Consider the following 19,947-nt stretch of genomic DNA (forward strand, 5'->3'; position numbering starts at 1 on the left):
TTTACATAGCTCAATAGCATACTTTAATGAGTATTAAGATAATTTGAACTGTGGTTTTGAACCTCTCTTTCTTGAACATATCTGTCTTCCCTAAATGTGCGTGAAGCCGCAGGCTACTTCACCTCAAATGACCTTTAGCAATCGTTTAACTAAATCTTCAATAAAATATATTATTCTTGCTGAAAGGCCCTGAAATCCTGTCAGAAAGTATGTAACATCTTGGCTTGTGATCAAAAGACCTGGGAGCCCAGAAGACGATTAAGAGCAGGAGAGAAGCAGGCGAGGTTCGGTGCCACGCCGCAGGCAGAACAAAACCCCTTAGGCTGATTTAATGAACAGAGAAAGGCTCTGGCAACAAAGGAAGTTTTCATTTGTCCTAAAAGAAGAAAGCTCACACTACGTAGGACTGCCCCCTGTTGACGTGGTACTATAAAAAAGACAAAGGAGGTTGTACATTTCAGGAAATAGCAGGCGTCTCGCACATTGATCTCTAAGGACAGCGAGTTTGTCTGCACCTCCAAATATCCTAGAGTGTCTTCTCCTTATCATTATTAGGCCTGTAACTACTGTAACTGATGCAGGGCAAAGGAATGTGCTTTAATGCACTTGGCTCACATCAATTATTCATGAAATGCAGGTCCTCGAAATGATTGACGATCCAATGATTAGACGAAATAGACTGCGACTGGTTATAGACCCTATAAGTCAGAGAAGACGGAGAGTGCACAGTGGTTGAAGGAGGAAAGGGAGATTCATAAACTTTAAAAGTTTTAGAGTCACTGCTTTTTCGCTCAGTTCAAGTAATGTGTTTGGAGAATCTGACCAAACTTACCAAAGTGACCTCCGGGAGAAACTCACAAACTGTGTGACATTCACAGACCTGATACTGTATCAGCAAAATCCATCAATCACTATGGGATCTCAAATATTGCAAGTGTTGCATTACTGGGAGTCTTCTGGAAGTCACTGCACCTTTTTATCAGCGCAAACGAGGAAGTGTTTCTGATTCAGAGTTATGCAGAATTAAAATAGTTGTTATCCGATAAAGGAAGGCTGGTATTTCTCTCATACCCTTGTGCAAGGGAAATCACATATCACTGGTATTGTTTAACAAAAGTCAGGTTACTCTCATCTAATAATGAATAAGTTAAGATGAACTTCATTGATTCCACACGGGGAAAACTAAGTGCCAGGATCAAACGTCAGTAATCCCAGTTACAGATGTTGCTCATGATGATCAGCATTGATTATTTAAAACGATAACATCTGTGAATGATGCTCTCCCTCACTTAACACTGCCTGTTTTGTTCATTTAATGTTGAAGAAAGTGAGTAATATAAATGCCTGATCTGTATTCAAGTATTGCTTGTGTGGGACTAATATTTGCAGAGATCATGATTAAGCATGATTTGCCATTCTTGTAAATTGTATAAATTCCTGTAATTACCTAATATTTTATCGAATACAGAATTGACCTGATTCTTATAATTCAGCATGAATTAAATAGATTTCACCACTGCAGCTGTAAGTGGCATTATAACTGCATTGGTTAACAAGTGGTGTTAAGAGCACCACATTAAACTACTGGCTGTTAGCTGAACAAAGCACAGAAGGCAACTAAAGCTTATCTACCAGGTAATATTTAGACCACCTTTAGTACTCTATTACCTTCTATCTATTTTATGTATTGCAACTATTTTAATAAATTAACTATTCTATCAAGTAAGGATACTGGTTGTGATATTCAGTATTTTTGTATTCTACTATTATGCTTTGCCTTTGTCGCCAAACCTAATCAAATGTTCACCTCTGTGTCATCGAGCTCCATAGTTTTCCAAAATCAGTTCACACATTAATGGGCCACACTGTTTCACTGAGTAACATTTATTTTTCCTTTGATTTCCTTTCATTTTACTCCGCAACTGAAAATAGTCCCCATTAAATGCGCCATTTACTCCTGTTTGAGTAACTTTTGCTGAAAGCTGCAGTGCCCAGCTGTCTTAGGGAATTACAGAGCCTTTAAAAAAAATGAAACTATGAATTTGTGACTCCTAATTAAAGATTTATGTTTTTAGCAGGAACAAATGAGCTTGAAGCTGAGTGCCACAGGGAAGGGAAGTCGGAGACGGACTGACACATTATTAGGTTTGGTCTTTTTAATGGAATGTGTTGATAGTACCAACCTTATCCTTTAATGTTATGACATCACATGTTTGTGTACTGTTGGTGTTCATAGTTGGACTGCACCAGCATGAGGGGTTTCTTTCCAAGTTGAACCACTAATGTGCTGTAATAATATATGCAGTGGATGAAAGTGGCGTGGGTTTTATTATGCTTAGGGACAAGTGGTATGATCGGCGAAATAGGAAGGCAGCAGTATGAGTATGTGTTTGACTTAATATTTTTTGGTTGTGAATTATGGGAGTGTTTCCAGCAGTAGGGCAACAGTGATTTATCAGTGGAAGCGCTGTGCCAGTTAAAATCTGTTAAGGAGTATAGGAGTGGGAGGATGAGAGCGGCATGCTAATGATACTGCCACTGTTTCTTGCCATGGATGACTCACCCTCAATATGGGGGAGCTAACATCCACTGTGTGGGTAGCAACACATACGCACACACACTTAAACACACAAACACAAACACACACACACACACACACACACACACACACACACACACACACACACACACACACACACACACACACACACACACACATACATCTTGAGAGGCAGATGTGTATGTCGTTGTCCTGACTACCGTGTTATCAATTGATTAAACCATGGACAATGATACGTCAACAGCCATCTAGCATATTCTCCTTAACTATGGGAGAGATGTGTGATAAATAGTCATAAAGTCAGAGAAGCATTGTTTCTTTTGTTTGCTGCTTTTCAAAGGTAAAAAACGCAAGAATTGTGTAACTCGCTTGTTAATTGGCTTATACAAAACTCATATGGGACATCATTTTGCTTGCTTTATCTCTCTCACACAACACACACACACACACACACACCTCCCCCTTGAGATGACAGTTGCCATCTGTACAGTTATAATTACCTTTTACAACAGCCTACACCTTGATTTCACAAAAACTGATGAATAGCTGGCAGCTTTTAATGTGCCATTCTGAAAAAAAAGAAGCTATGAAGCACCAAACCTAGGTGTTATTAGCTTTATTATAGCAAATCTTTAATAGCTTTTAGTACAGCATTTGCCACAGCATTATTTTTCCTTCTTGAGAAATTAAATGGACTGAAAAATGGTCCGATTTGACCAAAATGGAAAACTTATAGACGCCAACAACCTTGACAAAGATCAACGATCATACACTGACCTGTGAAGAATGAAAGTTTGTTTAGTCAGTTCTCATTTTCTTAACATTACCTTTGCTTCTTATTTGTTTGTGTTCCCACAGACTCCAACACAGTAGCTGTGAAGATACTAATACTTAAAAGAAATATATAACTCTCATCCCAAATACTTTTAATATTAAAACCCAGAAAAGTATTAGAGTCATAACTTTTTCCTCAAACTAGGCTTGTACATCTAAGAATGTTTTTGTAAATTACCACAAAGCATTGTTATTACATCAAATAAGAACATATTCAATTGTTTTATATGTAATGCATGCAATGCTGCTGACACTTCGTGACACTAAGCATTTTGCCACGCTGTACTAAAACAAATTCCACTGACGTTTGTCTTCTGGCCCAGAGGCCGGAGGTTCCCCACCCTTGCTCTAAGTGCACTGCATTTAGAAAATAAATGTTAAATATAAATAAAGACCAATAACTCAATACACACGTTGCCCTAAAGAAAACAATGCAATGAAATGAACTACATTACAGTATATGTCCTTCATGTTACTGTACTTGACTTACTAATTTGCGTCTAGCGTTGCGGTTGCAAATTGCAACCAACTGAATACCCCTCCGCTCACCCCTCCCTTTACAAGACTGCGGTAACATGCTGTGGAGTGTAAAACCGTGTTACGCCATGATATCTTTGAGGACCTTCATCTCTCGCTTAAGAGGCCATTCTTACCATAGCAGTAAACCTTTAGTAAAAATAAAATGTATTTATATAGTCCAATATTACAAATGATACATTTGTCTCAGTGTGCTTTACAGACTGTACAGGATACGACACCCTCTGTCCTTAGACCCTCGCATCGCACAAGGAAAAACTTCCTAAAAGAAACCCCATAATTAAAGGGGGAAAAATGGAAAAACCTCAGGGAGAGACTGAGGAGGGATCCCTCTACCAGGATGGACAGACATGCAATAGATGTCGTGTGTACAGGATAAACAACATAGTAAATGTTAAAGAAAGATAGATCCAGGAGGATGTCAAAAAAAGCTTCCCGGTGCCTCCAAAAAATAAATATTAGCGTGGGCGTCAGGCAGGACCAGGGCACATGAGAGACACAGAAACTCCGGGTGATGCCCCTGATGCTGACTTTCTAACATGCATTTAAGTGACGTGATTGCATACAGATAGAGAGGGAGAGGAGGAGGAGAGAGGTGTAAGTGCTTTTTAATACTTTAGAAGCAATGATATTCAGGCAGCAGTTGGCGTTACTGCAGTTTTACAAGTGTATCGGAGAACTACGGGGGCCTTCAGTTATTCTGACCAATTGTAGAAACATGGCTCCATGGAAGAGGACCTACGTGGATATGAAAGGCTCATTCTGAACAAGAACACAACCATTCTTAGTCTGAGACATTGAAACATATAATATATTCAATTTCTGCTATTAGATCCCTCTAACAACTGCACACTGGCCCTTTATGTCTCCATAGAACATCCATGTTGTCCAGCCAGCTCAGGCCTGAGCTGGGCTCAAAAAGTAAGAGCTTTGATTGTAGTGGATGGCACCTTGTTTGTGTTTGTCCCCTGCAAAACATTGTGATTTAAAACCTGATTTTAGACAAAGCAATCTCATTTTTCTGCTGAAGCTTTTCCAAGTTTTGTTGCCAGACTAATAACTTCAGGACATATTGGGGTTGTTATAGATCTCACTTCATAGGTGTTCATCTTCGTCGACCGGCATCAGACGCACACAAAGCGCACATAACACACTTACTCTGCATGCCCTCTGTATACTGTACGTCTGTGTGTCTGAGTTCGCGTGCACTCGCACACAAATCACAATCTGGGCAAACAGATAATCAAATATAATGTGATATAATGTGGGTAATCAGAAACGAGAGGGAAAATGATTAATTATATTGTCAAGATAAGTATGAAAAGATGTAATCATCCGTATGAGTCATAGAGTTATTGCAGTTATTTTGTTTAATATATTTCTACTGAACTCACCACTGCTCTTTCACATGAACATGAAGACGTTTTCCTCACAGTGAGACGATGATGACACATAATTGAATTATTTTAGACTTCTATGGGTTAATTTTCCTTCCTCTCAAGAATCAGTAAAGCATCTATTAGAATGGGTTTCAATGGAGAGCTTTCGGACGTGTCTTAAATCACTTCCTGGTTTACTCATTACTGGGTTACATCATAAACACTGTTGAAGCCTTGATTGAAGCGTAGTGCCGTATGAAGTATTGTATTATGGGATTACTAGTGCACGTTCAGGTGTGTGGAGTTGACAAGCAGAGTTGGAACTTCTTTCTCTCTTCCGTGTCCTTTTCTCCGTATTTAATCTATTATCTTGTCTTTGAGTATGGCCATTTTGAACAACTACAAGTGGTACAAAGTAGTTCTTCATGAGCGTACATGCACCTTTAATGGAAGTCTAAATGCTGATCTGGACGTTTCTGAACTTTGAATATGATATGAAGTTTTGGGCATGATTTTATGGCATGGAAATGGTCAACTGTCAACAGTTGTGCCGCAGCTGAAAATGATTTACCATATGGACTGATCTTTTTAAAATGTTTTTATTAATCAATAAAAATGAAGTCTGTAAAATGTCAGAAAATACAAAAAAAATAGTTAATGGATTCAAATCTTCAAACTGTTTTCTCCTACCAACAGTCTAACACCCAACAGTATTGTAACCCCTGTCTCTGTTTAATGATGCACTTTTGAGTGGCATACGATATTACGATATTAATAGCAGGTTGCAGAAGCTCATATTGGGACTTCTGACCCTGTTATTGATCAGTGCCTCTAAGCCCTGTCACGACCATTTATGGAGTCCCCACACGGTGATTACAGGGTCGAGACCCATTTTCTGCCTTAAGCTTCTTATGTCCCAGTTGGAGCTATTAAAGAGAGCGTGTTCTCTCACTTCATATCCCACCCTTTGAGCACAAAAGAAATAACCTTCAGAAACTAATTTATCCTCCTCTGAAAATCTACACTAATTTCCCTCAAACTCGCACAATGAGGCAGCTGCCGCCTGCTCTCCATTTCTCTTCCAGCTGCTATTATTTCTAAATTTACTCTAAATGACTTTCTTTCTTTTTCAGCAGTTTCCATTTTATTCAAATTACAGTGTCCCCAATAAATACATTTTGCTTACTGAAATGTCACCCTCGCCCCTCTGCCTCCCACAACAGTTGAACCGGTAAATTGAATCCAAGAGAATCTTTGTGGTTAATATTCGACAACGATAATGCAGTTTTTAAGGTGTGAATACTCAAGTGACAAAATAAATCTTCCACTTCTGTACTTCGGAAGATATACTTTTGTCATTTGATTTTGGATTGAAATTCAGACGATGGAAGGAAAAAAAGAAATCACACCTTCCAAATTAAAAAAGTGTATTAATACCATTCTTGTGGAACCTCTTCAACAAACATTATGCACGACAACCTGTATTTTCTGTTGGGTTTTTCCTTCCCAAGATAAGATGTGTTTTTCTACCCGAGTTATCTTCCACTTACTGGTGTTCACTTTATCCTCAACATAGATTTCAGAGGTATAGTCGTTTTTTCCTGGAGATAGCAGGCACATTAGAAATGTTGGTTTTGCAGTTTAGGAAACATTTCTATTGAGCCCTCAAGGCCATATTTGTATAAAGTCGGCTTTGGCTTGCTCTTGATGCACTGCAGAATTAACAGCCATGAAAGAACAGATAATAGTGATGCACCGGATTCAAAAACATTTTCTCTCAGTTTATTGTTTTCCACCAGGAAATGGATGGTTGAGCAAAATGTTTAGTTTTCCTTTTTACAACGCCCACACAAGGGTGACTCGTCTAATTGTGAGACAAAAAAACCAGCAGAAACTCTTCCTTTACAACGCAGTGCTTTTGTTTACTCTGTTAACAAAGCTGTAAAACAAACTGCCTCCCACTTCCTTTTCCTTTAATGATACAAACAGCATATAGGCATGTTGGCTCTAAAGAAACTTCCCGTTTGTCAAATGTACATTATGATCGCTGAAGGGACCATGTTGTTCGTTTACAGTGCCGCTGCCTGGTTTAGCTATTCTAGAAGCAAGATTTGGGGGAATATCACAAATATGACATAAAAGCAGGAAACAACAAGCTTATGTGTGTGTGTGGGAAAAAAGAGAAAGACACACCTCAGAAAAGTCCCTCTTCTGTGACTCTGGAAATGGAATATAATTTAACTTGGGGGCCATTTCATTGTTCCCTTTAAGCTTCTTAGCTCTAAAATATTCATATTTCAGGCGAGGGAGGAAGAAATCTGTGACGGAAGCAGACAGAGGCGAGCGGGAGAAGAAAGAGGATAGCGAGCGAGAGAGGTAGAGAGAGAAACTGATGGAGTGAGAAAAGAGAGCAATGAAATAAATGAAAGAGAAACTCGCAGGAGGGGAGTGAGGAGAGAGATGCTGAGAACAGAAAGCAGCGCTTTAACTGATGTTCTCTTATAAACAACTTTATCTCTGTCTTTCTCTTCTTTTCACTGTGAAACACTTCATGGCAGACCTGTCCAACAAGAGACAAAGCCTTTTCTCCGTCATCCTCCCCGGCACTGGCTGCAGTGGAGGAAGAAGACGAGAGTAGACAGACAGTGTAGGAAACGACACAATCGTAATTATAATCTGGATGCCACTGAAAGCAATTATTTACAGATATCTTGTTAAACTTCTGCTGCTTGCTGTCAAACGTCAAAAGGGCAATTTTTGTCAGATACGTCAAATCAAATACACTGTAATGTTTGTCTTAGAAATCTATACACCAGCTGTATGAAAGCTAATAAGGTAGGAGAGGGCCAGCGTGGAGAAAATGAACGTCCAAGATTCTTGGTATACATAGTAAAATAATTAGGGCTGTCAAGCGATTAAAAAAAATGTATCTAACTAATTACAAGCTTTGTGATTAATTAATCTAAATTAATCATATATATCAATATTTGCTGTGAGAAGCATTTCAAAATATTCAAATGGTTTTGGAAGATGAGTGAATCAATGAGTAGCATTATAAACTGGTCAACACGTCTTTTATTTCAATACTCTTCCTCTAATATCTTGTTTGCCACAATTATCTTAGACAACACAGACCAACAGTTTGACATAAAGTGCAATTTAACATCTGGAATAACAGTGTGTAAAGCCTCTGTTAACCTCCTGTCCTCTACCACCTGCAGTCAATTGCAATACATTTCGTGATGGAGTTGTTCAGACTAATGCTGGGTCTGAACGCCTGATAGAGAGATGACGAGACGGGTCGCTCACTTTAGCATCAGCGGCGGTGCTAGCTAGCGCCGAGCTGCTAAGTGCTTTGCGTTGAGGTGATATTTCAGCTTGAAGTTCTCCGATGGTTCGAACATTCTTTGCTGCAGGAATCTCACAGAGCGGAGCATCAACAGTTACATCCGGGAGTTTATTAATGTAAACTTTACATTCACTGGGCCAAGTAACGTTTTCTAATCCGCTTCATCACGTTGACGAGGCTGCTGTGGCCGCGCCGCGTCGGTGACGTAAAGAGTCAAGGGGCATCTAAGAGCGCGATTAATCTGCGTTCATTTTTTTGTTGCGTTATTTTTTCTGTGATTAATTAATCAAAATTAACGCGCTAATTCCACAGCCCTAACAATAATTAATCGTGTAAATATACTGATAAATAACATACAATAGAAAAATGGTTGAAAGTAAAAACAAACATAAAAGGCATCTGTATTTCAGTATACCGTAACTGTTTAAAAAAGACGGGTGCATTTATATTGACGTTACAACAAACGTTACAGATGGCGAGCACAGACTTGTGAATGGAAAAAGAAAAAAGAAAGAGACAATAACTGAAAACGGAAAAATGGAGCTGATTTTGAGATGTATGTTTTTATGACTCATGATAATAGTCCCACAGTAGCTTTGCCTGGTTCCAGACCCACATCTCTGAATTGCTTTCATGAACTCAAACAGGTCAGGTGCTTTGCTCATTGACAGCTGTTTCCTTGGTTGAAGAGACAACCGAGCCAATCAGGCCTCTGTAGATGGATTAAGGTTGCACATCATCTTTCTGTGCCTGCACCAGAGTCTATTTCAAACACAATGTGCGACATGTGTGGATGAGATTGAGGCAGCTGTACAGGTTTTTGCAAGTCGAATTGTGTAAATATCCCAGTCAAATTGATTGTCGTTGTAAAATGGTTTCTCCTAGATTTCACGCCGAGTCCACCAACGGCCGATTTAGAGATTTCTCAATCAAAGACAACTGAAATCAACCAGTGTCAGAAATGTAGGACCAAATTGTGACAACGGTGCTGCTTAAGAGCTGTTTTTAAATACTGTACACAGGCCTAAACTTAAACTTTATTAATTTATACAGCGCCTTTCGTGCAAAGCTGCTATACAAGGTGCTTAACGATACAATGAAAATACAACAATACAATGCGCAGAGCACAGTAAAAGAGGGTAAATGAAAGATTAAAATATATTTTAGTGGATTAAGATTTTGAGAATGCTAAAATATAAAGATAGAATTGAACTAAACAGAAACAAAAATAGCAAAGCGAGTTAAGGTTTATTTATTCTCACAGTTTCCTTTTAGCTCTACATCTCATTCATAAGAGAGAACACATTACACATATACACCCTCACAAGAGGAACACAAAGTAATGAGATCATCTAAATATGTACATATGTAATGTAAATTTGTTCTAATGTTCAGATTTTGAAACCGTGTTAATGTCTACTTTCAACACAATAACTTTAACTTTTTTCCCTTTTAACTTGCACCCCCTCACCTTAACTGTATAGAGCACAGATAGGGATTTGATTTATCACTTTCTCTGGTAATTAGTAATCATCCCGCTTGTTACGGTGCATGCACAATGCATGCTGTGAAGTCTGGGATTAAAACGTGTGATGTAGGGTCCTCTGTGAGGCTGCGTCTACGTCTTGGCTCTCAGACGGCAAGCGTTAATTGAGTGGAGCCTGAGCCTACGTGATCCAGCTGGAAGACAGTTATGTAACACTCCCAAGGCAAAATGAAGGCTGACACGACTCTAAACAAAGCAGAGAGTTGCATTAGTGAGTCACCACATTCTCTTATAGATAAATAACAAGTAAACTACTTAAAGAAAACTTGCCACGGCAGACCTAGACAAATCCTTGTGAATATACATTATGAAAATATATTATATCTTATATCTACTCTGATTTTCTTTTGTTTGTTTCGACTAATGTGTAATCAACACGGATCTTGTTCGTGCCATGGAATACAGAATTTGAGATTTAATTTGAATTTATATTATTTGATAGGGACGATATCATTTAACATAGTTCCAATGCAGAGCGGGAAACTGATGAGCTGCACAGAGAGTTTACGAGAGGGAAACTTTTAGATATGTTTTAACAGAGAGAGACGGAGAAGGAAAGGAACACTTGAGGTTACGACGAGAAACCTAATCTTCCCTCGCCATCACCAAAAGGAAAATATGGTACATGGCTGAGCACATATCGACTGTCGCTTGTAAAGTGAAAGAATGAGCGACGATAACAAGAGGACGGGAGATAGTAAACAGGCCGACAGAGAGAGAGAGAGAGAGAGAGGGATGGAGTCAGTGCGGAGATGTAACATGAGCAGTGCTGTGTGTGGGCTGTACAGTAGCCTGGCAGGCTCGGCTGCTGCTCCTGCTGTTGCTGCTTTTAAAAGAAAAACCCAAAGCTGAATTGATATGCTAATTTGATCGAGAAGGTGTGGGTGGATATGGAGAAGGTTTTAAGCAGCAAGAGGGACCAAAAGAGAGAATGACAAGAAAAGAGAGCGAAAGAAAAGAGAGTGTGGGAGTGAGAGATGTGATGGAGAGAGGGAAAAGACTGAAATGAAACAAATGGGAAGGAGTGGGACGGGAGGTGAGCTCAGCGTGGCTCTGCATTTTGGGGTTAGAGGGTTTACAGTCAATCACTGAGTGGTTGTCAGTCAGCGGTGCATTGTTAGTGGCGGCCGCTACAGGGTGGCAGCACATTCTCCACCAGCGCATGCTGATACGTTGACTTGTTTTTAAAGCATTCAATAATTAACACAATAACCACGTTGTCCATGAAATTATGCAATTAATAATTAATTACGCAACAAGCAATTATTTAATTTAAGTATAATTCCAGTTTAGTACAACATGGCTTTTCTTTCATGGTTTTATCCGTAATCTCTATCACTTATAACAACATTGTTCTTACATAAGTGTTTCGCTGAGATCGGGGAACACAGAAACCCTTTTTTACAGATTGCGTAAAACCAAAAGTGAAACCGCACAAATTGGTAATAATCCAGCATCCGACAACAAATGTTAAATGAACATTTTCTGACCTTTGATGCCACCTTTCAGTTTTCAATGCCAGCTACAAGCACTTTTTGGTCCATACCAAAACATGATTGAGATTCAATACTCTGCCCTTGTACAGTGTTATTTTTATTGATAGGGACAATGACCACAACTATAGAGTAGAGACCAATTAGAATAAACCAGTGTTATCCTTTTAAAGGGTCCCTGAGTTTTTGATTTAACGTAATTAAAATCATTATGATAGTAAACGGGAAGTGTTTATACTTGTGTTTATATTTTGTCAGGAGTGAACTACCACATATTAATCCCTAGTGGGGTTCAAACAATAGGATCTTTTTGCAGTGAGCTGAACATATTCAAAAATGTATATTTGTACAGTATAGAGAAAAAAAACACCCGATATCTGACTTAAAATCTGTGCAACAATCTTTAATAAGCAAGATTTCAATATCTATATTTGTAACATCGTCAATGACATTTTACACTTTATTTTTCTTGTTCAGACAGAAAAGATATTCAGTTGATAGGATGCTAAACTGCTCCAAAATGTAACTCCTCAATAGTGCAAAGAGGAGTACAGAAGTCTGGAGGACAGTGTGAAGAGATACTTGGGACGAGCTGACATTTAGTCCTCGTAATTGCTTCAGAAGAGATCCACAGATATGTCATCATCCTTATTGTTCTTAACACAATATGTGCTTTTAGATTAAAATGTTGTATACAATAGATAATGTTTTCTTCGTAGAGATCGGCAGACTAACAAACAAATATATGGGATTGAAATTCTACAGTACAATACAGTTCTTCCTGTTTGGTTCACATGATCTAAAGTCAAATGTCCAATCCCTTGTCATTCTTGCATAATTATATGATATTTTAAAATATAATGAGCGTCAAGGCATATGAGATTCTTGAAAATCATACACCAATCAAAAGCACACACATGTATAAAGGCGGTGTATTATCTGTTGGTTTGGTTGCTCCAATCTTCTTCTCGCTGATTCTCAGAAGCAGCCGGGACCAGAGGGTACACTCAGGACGGTTGTCGTCCAGGAAAGGAGGCTCCATGTCGGGGTCCACAATGGCTGGTGTTTCCTCGACAAGCCCCAAGTGGTGGTGCTGGAGCCCCAAGCATCAGCGGCCAGAGGGCGATCAGACAGCTCCTCCAAACGAAGCACCCTGGTCAAGGACAGGTGAGCAGAGGAAACTTATGTCTTGCAGTGGAGCTGTTACTGCCGGCTGCAGGACATGGTGGAGCCATTTTCTGTTCTCAGACAAAATCCACTGATCATTTCAGGAGCGCTTTAAAGTATTTCATCAGCCTCTCCCGGCGCTAGTGCTTTTGCTGATAGGCAAGTGATTGAACGTTTGTCCCATAAAGTCAGCAAAAATCGTATTTTGGAAAAAGCCAGGTTGGTATGTTCTTTCGTTTGTGTATAATATAGTTCGGGAGATGTCTGGAAAAAGTGAAACATTGCAGACTTGTATATTATTCTTTCCGGGTATCCATTCGCTTCATACTCTTCTACCTTTACTAGATCTACATTATGAATTTGGTGTTTCACATTCACATTTCTTTTTTTTTCTTCTTTCTTTTTCATATTCTGGTCATTTCTTTTGTCATATGAGGAGATGGAAAGTGCACTTCAGATTTGCTGGTGGCTGGTTGTTTGATGGGACTTCAAACATAGTCTAGATTGCAAATTAGACTATGTTTGAAAGTCAACACACTTTTTAGTTTTAGACACTTCCATCGTGCCACACTTACAGGTAGACCTATCATCGTCACATGCAAACCTCCAGGCTGGTTCACTGAAGTTGTTCTTCTGGCCCAACACCTTACCATGGTAGTTTTACTTTTGTGACCTGTTTGTGTCTATGCAGCTGTCTACCCATCCTAAAAATAGAGAATAGGGTGTAAGTGACCACTGATTGAAAGAATGGTTCCACATTAAGTTTGCAGAAAACAACAGATTGCCCTCTCTATCACTAAGTTTGACGTCATTCTCTACTGTCATTAGGGATGCACAGATCAGACTTCTCCCCGATACAGATACCAAACTAAGGGAACTGGATAATACCGAGTGCAGATCCAATAACGCCTCTCTTTACTACCCCCCTAATTTAAAATCCGTAAACCTCTCTGTGTGGAAGTGATGACGACCTTTCTTTTATTTGTAAGGTAACATAAAGCTGAACCTACTCATCACATCTTAGTTATAATGTGTATCAGTCATGCACGGCTGATACCCAACCTGCTTGATAAGGTCAATGTCTGTACAGACGCATCTATTAAAAAAAGGCCAAAACGCTACGTAAAAATGATATTTTCACACAATTTATGGTTTGCTGCATAAATCAAAGGTTATCCGTCCATCCAATTCCATCCAATTCCATCCAATTCAACGTATTCAACGTATTCAGAGTAGCAGTTGAATAGACAGAATATACAAAAATAAATAAAAACATAACCTTTTTCCACCTTTTTAATGATGCAGGTTAACACACACAATTAGATTTTTTCTTTAATAATCTTGTAGGAACAAATATATTCCGTTTATGTTTTGGATGTGAGCAATCCATTGACCTTTCTCAAACAACAAAATGCTGTATGCTTGATAACGCCTTACATGTCCTGACCCAACTCCAGCCTCATAATTTATACACTGTTGCGTGACACACAGGCTTCCACCCTCATAAAACTGCCTTGCATTACATTCCAATACATTCTAGTGCTTCATAACCAATCAAGCAGATATGGCTCCCGCTGCTTCTTCCCCTGGGCTTTATTGAGACACCGTGACACTCAATGCTAACCTTGCCAAAGGGGATGTGTTGATGTAAGGTCACCAGTGTCCGCCTTAGATCAGCAATAAAACTCTTGGATTGAATGTTTTTAGCATGTCAGCACACAGCACGAGAGAGGTCCAGCACCCCACACCTGCACCAGATCCTAAATGTAATTTTAAACACTCGATAAAATGACGATAGTTTCAGACAGTTCCATGTAGAGTTACAGTAACTGTAAAAGAACCAGTTCCCTTCAGATACTTTTGTAACTCATTGTAACTCATGCTTTTGGTACACCAGCAGTCACAAATATCCCATCGCACCCCGTTAAATCACTGGAAGTGTTTTCTAACGTAAATGTTGAGAGCGAGTGAACCTTTGACTGGCACAAGTAAACAACTGCCAGCAGTTTCAATTAATGAGCTGTCAGGGCGCATCAGTGAGCCATTGTGCAGAACAGCTTTGGATAAGAAAGAGAGAAAAAGAAACAGGTTTTGTGTCTATTTCAGTGACATTGTGCAGGTGTGTCATGCTATGAAGAGAGGATGTGCAAATCCTGTCACAACATATCCACACTATTGCCTTTCTCTCTAAAGACAATATGCAAAATACTACAAAACTACAATAAAAATGTCACAAGAAACCGTTAAACAATAGTCGTAATGCAAGCTTTATTTTCTCATTCAGCAGAGGTTCAGAATGATATAGCGACAAAGGGGAGCTCTTATAAAAATAATAAAATTGAGTTTGTTTAAATGAACAAATTACTGGTATTTCGCATTTTCAGATTTTAAAGTCATCATTTTGAACCTTTAATAAGGTCCACGGTGACGGTACTGTTTGAAAAATACCCAGGCTGTTCTCATACAATGTTCGTACTTATACCTACGAAAAGTAATGCACTATAGTTTGTATATATCCTATGTAATCAATTGTGAGCCAAGACAGGTGACGTATTATGAAGAGCGACAAAGTTCGCTTAGGGAGGAGGTCGGGGTGGATGGATGGACTTTCATCCAGGAGACCCCGTGAGACCAGAAGTCAACGCTGACCTATTTGTAACTTCTCTACTTAAGTAACTCCACTTCCGTAGATATTCTAACCCACACCACGATCGTTTCCTTAACCTGACCAAGTAGTTTTGTTTCCTTAACAGGTTCTTGCGCAGGCGTACACTGGATGTGTTTTATTCTATCCTTACACACCTTCCTGTCAATGTAGGATCAATTATTTAAGCTATGGCCTTCCGTATGATTAGATGGGATATATTGTTTGACGCACATGGACTTTTAAGTAAAAGGAATAGTCCGGCTATTAAATAAAGGCAAAAATACCAAAGAATATGCTGTAAAACTCATCAGATATCACACAGACAGTGCGAGACGATTGCCTTTTTTTCAGTGTGTCTGAATCAGAATGTATTTTGGTTGCTTTTTACACAAGATGATTATGTGGAAGATTATATGGGTGTCTCACAAGCATGGGAACGTTCACGGGAAAGCATAATCAACACAATCCCATGCTAACCAACAATTTGCGCTCAATTACTGTATTATACGAATAACAACAATCGGCCTCATCATCAAACTAACGACATTATATGTTCCGCAGTTTTCTGTTTTCTTTCGAGAAGAAAGTGTTTGTATAAAAAATGGCTTACTGTGATACCAACAGTGTAGGCAACAATTATGATGATTGCCTTTTTTTTTTGCATGCTGCCTTTTGAAAGCTGACATTCTTACTTGCTTGTGTTGTGCCTGGTGCTTCCAGACAGCAGAGAAAGAGAGAAAATAAATTTTCTGAAGAAGTGCTCGCTGATTCTAATCTCCAGAGAGTCCCTGAAGCGGAAAAAGAAAAGGCGCTCAGCCCCACCTCGCGACACGCCGGCGCTCGACAGTATGCTACCGCCTATGGTGTATGCAAACTGTGAATGACGAATACCGAGAGTGCTGTTCCATTGCTCACACAGGAGGCCAGTGCTTGCCAGGGAACATTCAGCAAGCGAGTGTAAATCCTCCAACACATTGATTTATTTTTCAATGGTGTGTTCATGAGCTTCAAGTGGTAATGTGGAAACGACACCATGGACGCTACAAAGAAGATGTGTTGTATTTTGTTGCGCTGAGCTTTAAAACAATACGTTAAGAGTGGTTTTAAAAGAAATAGGGGAATAAAAAGATTCTACATTTAAGTGAAGCATTATCATTTTCATTAGTAATGACTTTAAAGCACATAGGTCACAAATAATCTCCATGTGTGTCCCATGATAGCTTCTATCCTGGCATTTCTCTCTCTTAACACACCCTCCACGCCTTCACTATATATATGTGTGTGTGTGTGTGTCTGCTCTCTCCTCAGCTCTGCAACATCCTCCCTCCCTCAAATGCTGGGCCTTCGGAGCAGCTTGGAGCTCAGGATGACCAATCATCAAGCTTTGGCAATCGTCTTCCAGCTGGAGTTTGTCTTCACTGCTCCAATTGGCCGAGAGACGATGGTAAGAGAGATGCACAAAACACACATACATCAAGTCCTCCTAAGCCAGGAGTCGGGAACCTTTTTGGCTGGGAGAGCCATAAAAGCCAAGTATTTTTAAATGTATTTCCTTGAGAGCCATATATTTAATAACATTTAGTTTTAAGTATATCACGTCTCCGAGTACAGCGCTATCAGTGTTTCCCCTACCATTGTCTGTGCCCCACCCCCTCAACGAACCCCGCTAAACGCTTACGTTATTTATCTCATTTATGTGCACGTTTCAGTGTTTACTGCACGGGTGTCAAACTCAAGGCCACAATTATATCCGGCCCGCGAGAAAATATCATATGTCTGTCATAACTGGCCCGCCAGTTTTGGTAATCAAATCAATGCATGGCACAACCACGGGAAAATACATATTTGAGGAAGTATCTAAATGTGTGAGAAATGAAACTGCCCCGGGACAAACTGACGGGACTGACGACAGATGGAGCACCTTAGATGCACGGTGAAAGAGAGGATTAGTGGGCAGGATGCGGGAGAAGATGCAACTGATGGTGTAGTACTGCATCTTACACCAGGAAGTGATGTATTGTAAAGCTCTGGAGATGGAACATGTAATAAGCACCGTAACACAGACAGGAAACTTTATAAGAGTCAATTTAAGTCTTTTCCCGAGGAGATACATTCTGAACATGGCGGTGCGATGGCTCCGTCGAGTGAAAGTGCTGAATAGATTTCTCGAGTTGCGTGAGAAAATCTGCCAGTTTTGGAAAGCAAAGGGAAACACACCACAGACCTCTGGGAGGAAAAGTGTCGATGTGAGCTGACCTTTGTGTGCGACATGACGAAGCATCTCACTGTTAAACCTGCAGCTTCAGGGCCGTGTGATCACGGACATGTGTGATGCAGTGAGAGCGTTCCAAGCCGAGCTGCCTGTGGGAGACTCTGATGCAGAAGGAAAGTTTGGTCACTACGTGTTTCCAAACACTGACAAACCATCTCCACCGCTGTGTTCCCGACCACGCATTCTGCTGATCAACTGAGCGCATTTGCCGACTTTGCAGCTCAGAAATTAAAATTGAACTGCTCAGCAATCCGTTTGCAGTCCAAATGGAGCTAATTGACCTCCAGTGTAACGACACACACAAGGCAAAGTATGACTGGGCGCTGCACAGTTTCCAAGCTTCATCCCCGAAACAATGCCTAAACCTTCATGCCGCTCAGATGCTTTGCATGTTTGGAAGCACATACCTGTGTGAGCGGCTTTTCTCTGTGATGATGGAGTCGTCTCACTGATGCACACCTTCACTCACTGAGGGTTTCCACAGAACCCCAAACATTAAACTGGCAGCTAAGAAAATATTCCAAACATCTGGCTCTGACATATGTGCATACTCGGAGGATGTAGCCTCCCTAAATATGTTCCATATCTTTTTGCACATTATCTAATATGTCTATCCTGTTCAATAAATGTGGACCGTGTTTGGACCTTGACGTAGTCTCAGTTTTTAATTTTGGCCCTCTCTGTGATTGAGTTTGACACCCCTGGTCTACTGCTTGCTTTGCGCAGTTTCTCCTCAGCTGTTTCGCGAAGGGCAGGGCTCCGCCTCCTACACACACACACACACACACACACACACACACACACACACACACACACACACACACACACACACACACACACACACACACACACACAGTTACAGTCTGAGACAGAGTGGAGGAAAGGAGAGGGGAGAACTAAAACAAAATCCGCTGCTAAATGTTTTACTTTAAAATGACACAATATAATTATTTATGACTTGTTAATCATGTTAAAAAGTCAGCTCAAAATTGTCTGCGAGCCATATCGCGTCATCGAAAGACCCATATATGGCTCGTGAGCCGTAGGTTCCCGACCCCTGTCCTAAGCCATACTTGATGTAAATCCTAAACCCAGGAATCCACCTGTTGATGGAATGAGGGGAAACCAGAATGACCTTTTCATTTCACTCACACAGGTCCTTACTATAATAGATGTATTACACACACACACACACACACACACACACACACACACACACACACACACACACACACACACACACACACACACACACACATCACTCCATCCATCTCTTGCCATTGTCTCCCACTGAAAGACATTTAGATAGAAATTTGGAAGTGTGAGACTGCAGTGAGGAACCTGCCTCTTATCTTCACCGTCACATATTTGGTGTGAAGGTTCATCTTCTCCTCTCTCTCTTCAAATTTAAATATAAAGTACTTTGATTAAACAGATGCCAAGTCTTAAGGAGAGGTTTGTCTTTGTCTTTTTCTCTAACGTACCAAAACGCATTACGCCTATCTTTATGCTCTAAATAATGCTTTGAATCCTTCCTACATCAGCAAAACCTGAGTGCTTAAGTATTTTAAGTCTGGCATTGTTTACATCCATGTTTACTAACTTGCAGTCTTCTTCTTCCCCGCCTTAACTGGCGCATTGCTGCATATAATGACAGTGTTACGGCTACCTGTAGATCAGTGTAATAGTGTGAAACCATTAGTATGACTGAAACTCCAGGCTTTAAAATGTCGCCTGGATGATGGTTGACATCATTGACTCTACAGCCTATGGCCATGACTCACTTTATTCCCTAAAAAAAACCATACTGCCTAGGTGTACTGTACAATCACCTTTGCCATGGCTGAAATGTAGCTTGCAGAGGGCATTTTTTTTTTTTAGGGTTGTTGAAAGGTGTTCTGGGAAATGTGGCAATTTAAATATACTGTCAGAGGTTTCTGAGAATTGTGAGTCTGATACTACTTTCACTTTTTTCGAATGTGATTTGATTGTTGGCCTACTCATTATGTTGGTGTCTTGATATAATGTGCAGATATAAGGCTTCAATCAATAATGGCCAGTCATTGCTAGTTTAAGTTATAGTATATACAACATTATAATATTTTTAGGAGAATATCAAGATTACATTTTCTTCATGAAGCCTGTAACCCCTTCTCACTTATT

The 19,947-nt window shown here is 39.9% G+C and overlaps 1 protein-coding gene across 3 annotated transcripts in view; it reads left to right on the top strand.

Annotated features, from left to right (window-relative positions):
- nphp4 (nephronophthisis 4) overlaps positions 1-19,947 on the top strand; it is a 163,686-nt gene that overhangs the window by 47,709 nt on the left and 96,030 nt on the right. For all 3 annotated transcript variants that reach the window (XR_003832558.1, XM_029436186.1, XM_029436187.1), the window contains 2 exons: positions 12,681-12,865; positions 16,821-16,956. Coding sequence is in view for 2 of the 3 variants with exons in the window: in XM_029436186.1 (XP_029292046.1) it covers positions 12,681-12,865; positions 16,821-16,956 (321 nt within the window). In the remaining variant the exon portion in view is untranslated. The remainder of the gene's footprint in view (positions 1-12,680; positions 12,866-16,820; positions 16,957-19,947) is intronic.

The sequence above is a fragment of the Cottoperca gobio genome, chromosome 7 (genome assembly GCF_900634415.1).
Source record: "Cottoperca gobio chromosome 7, fCotGob3.1, whole genome shotgun sequence".
NCBI lineage: Eukaryota > Metazoa > Chordata > Actinopteri > Perciformes > Bovichtidae > Cottoperca > Cottoperca gobio.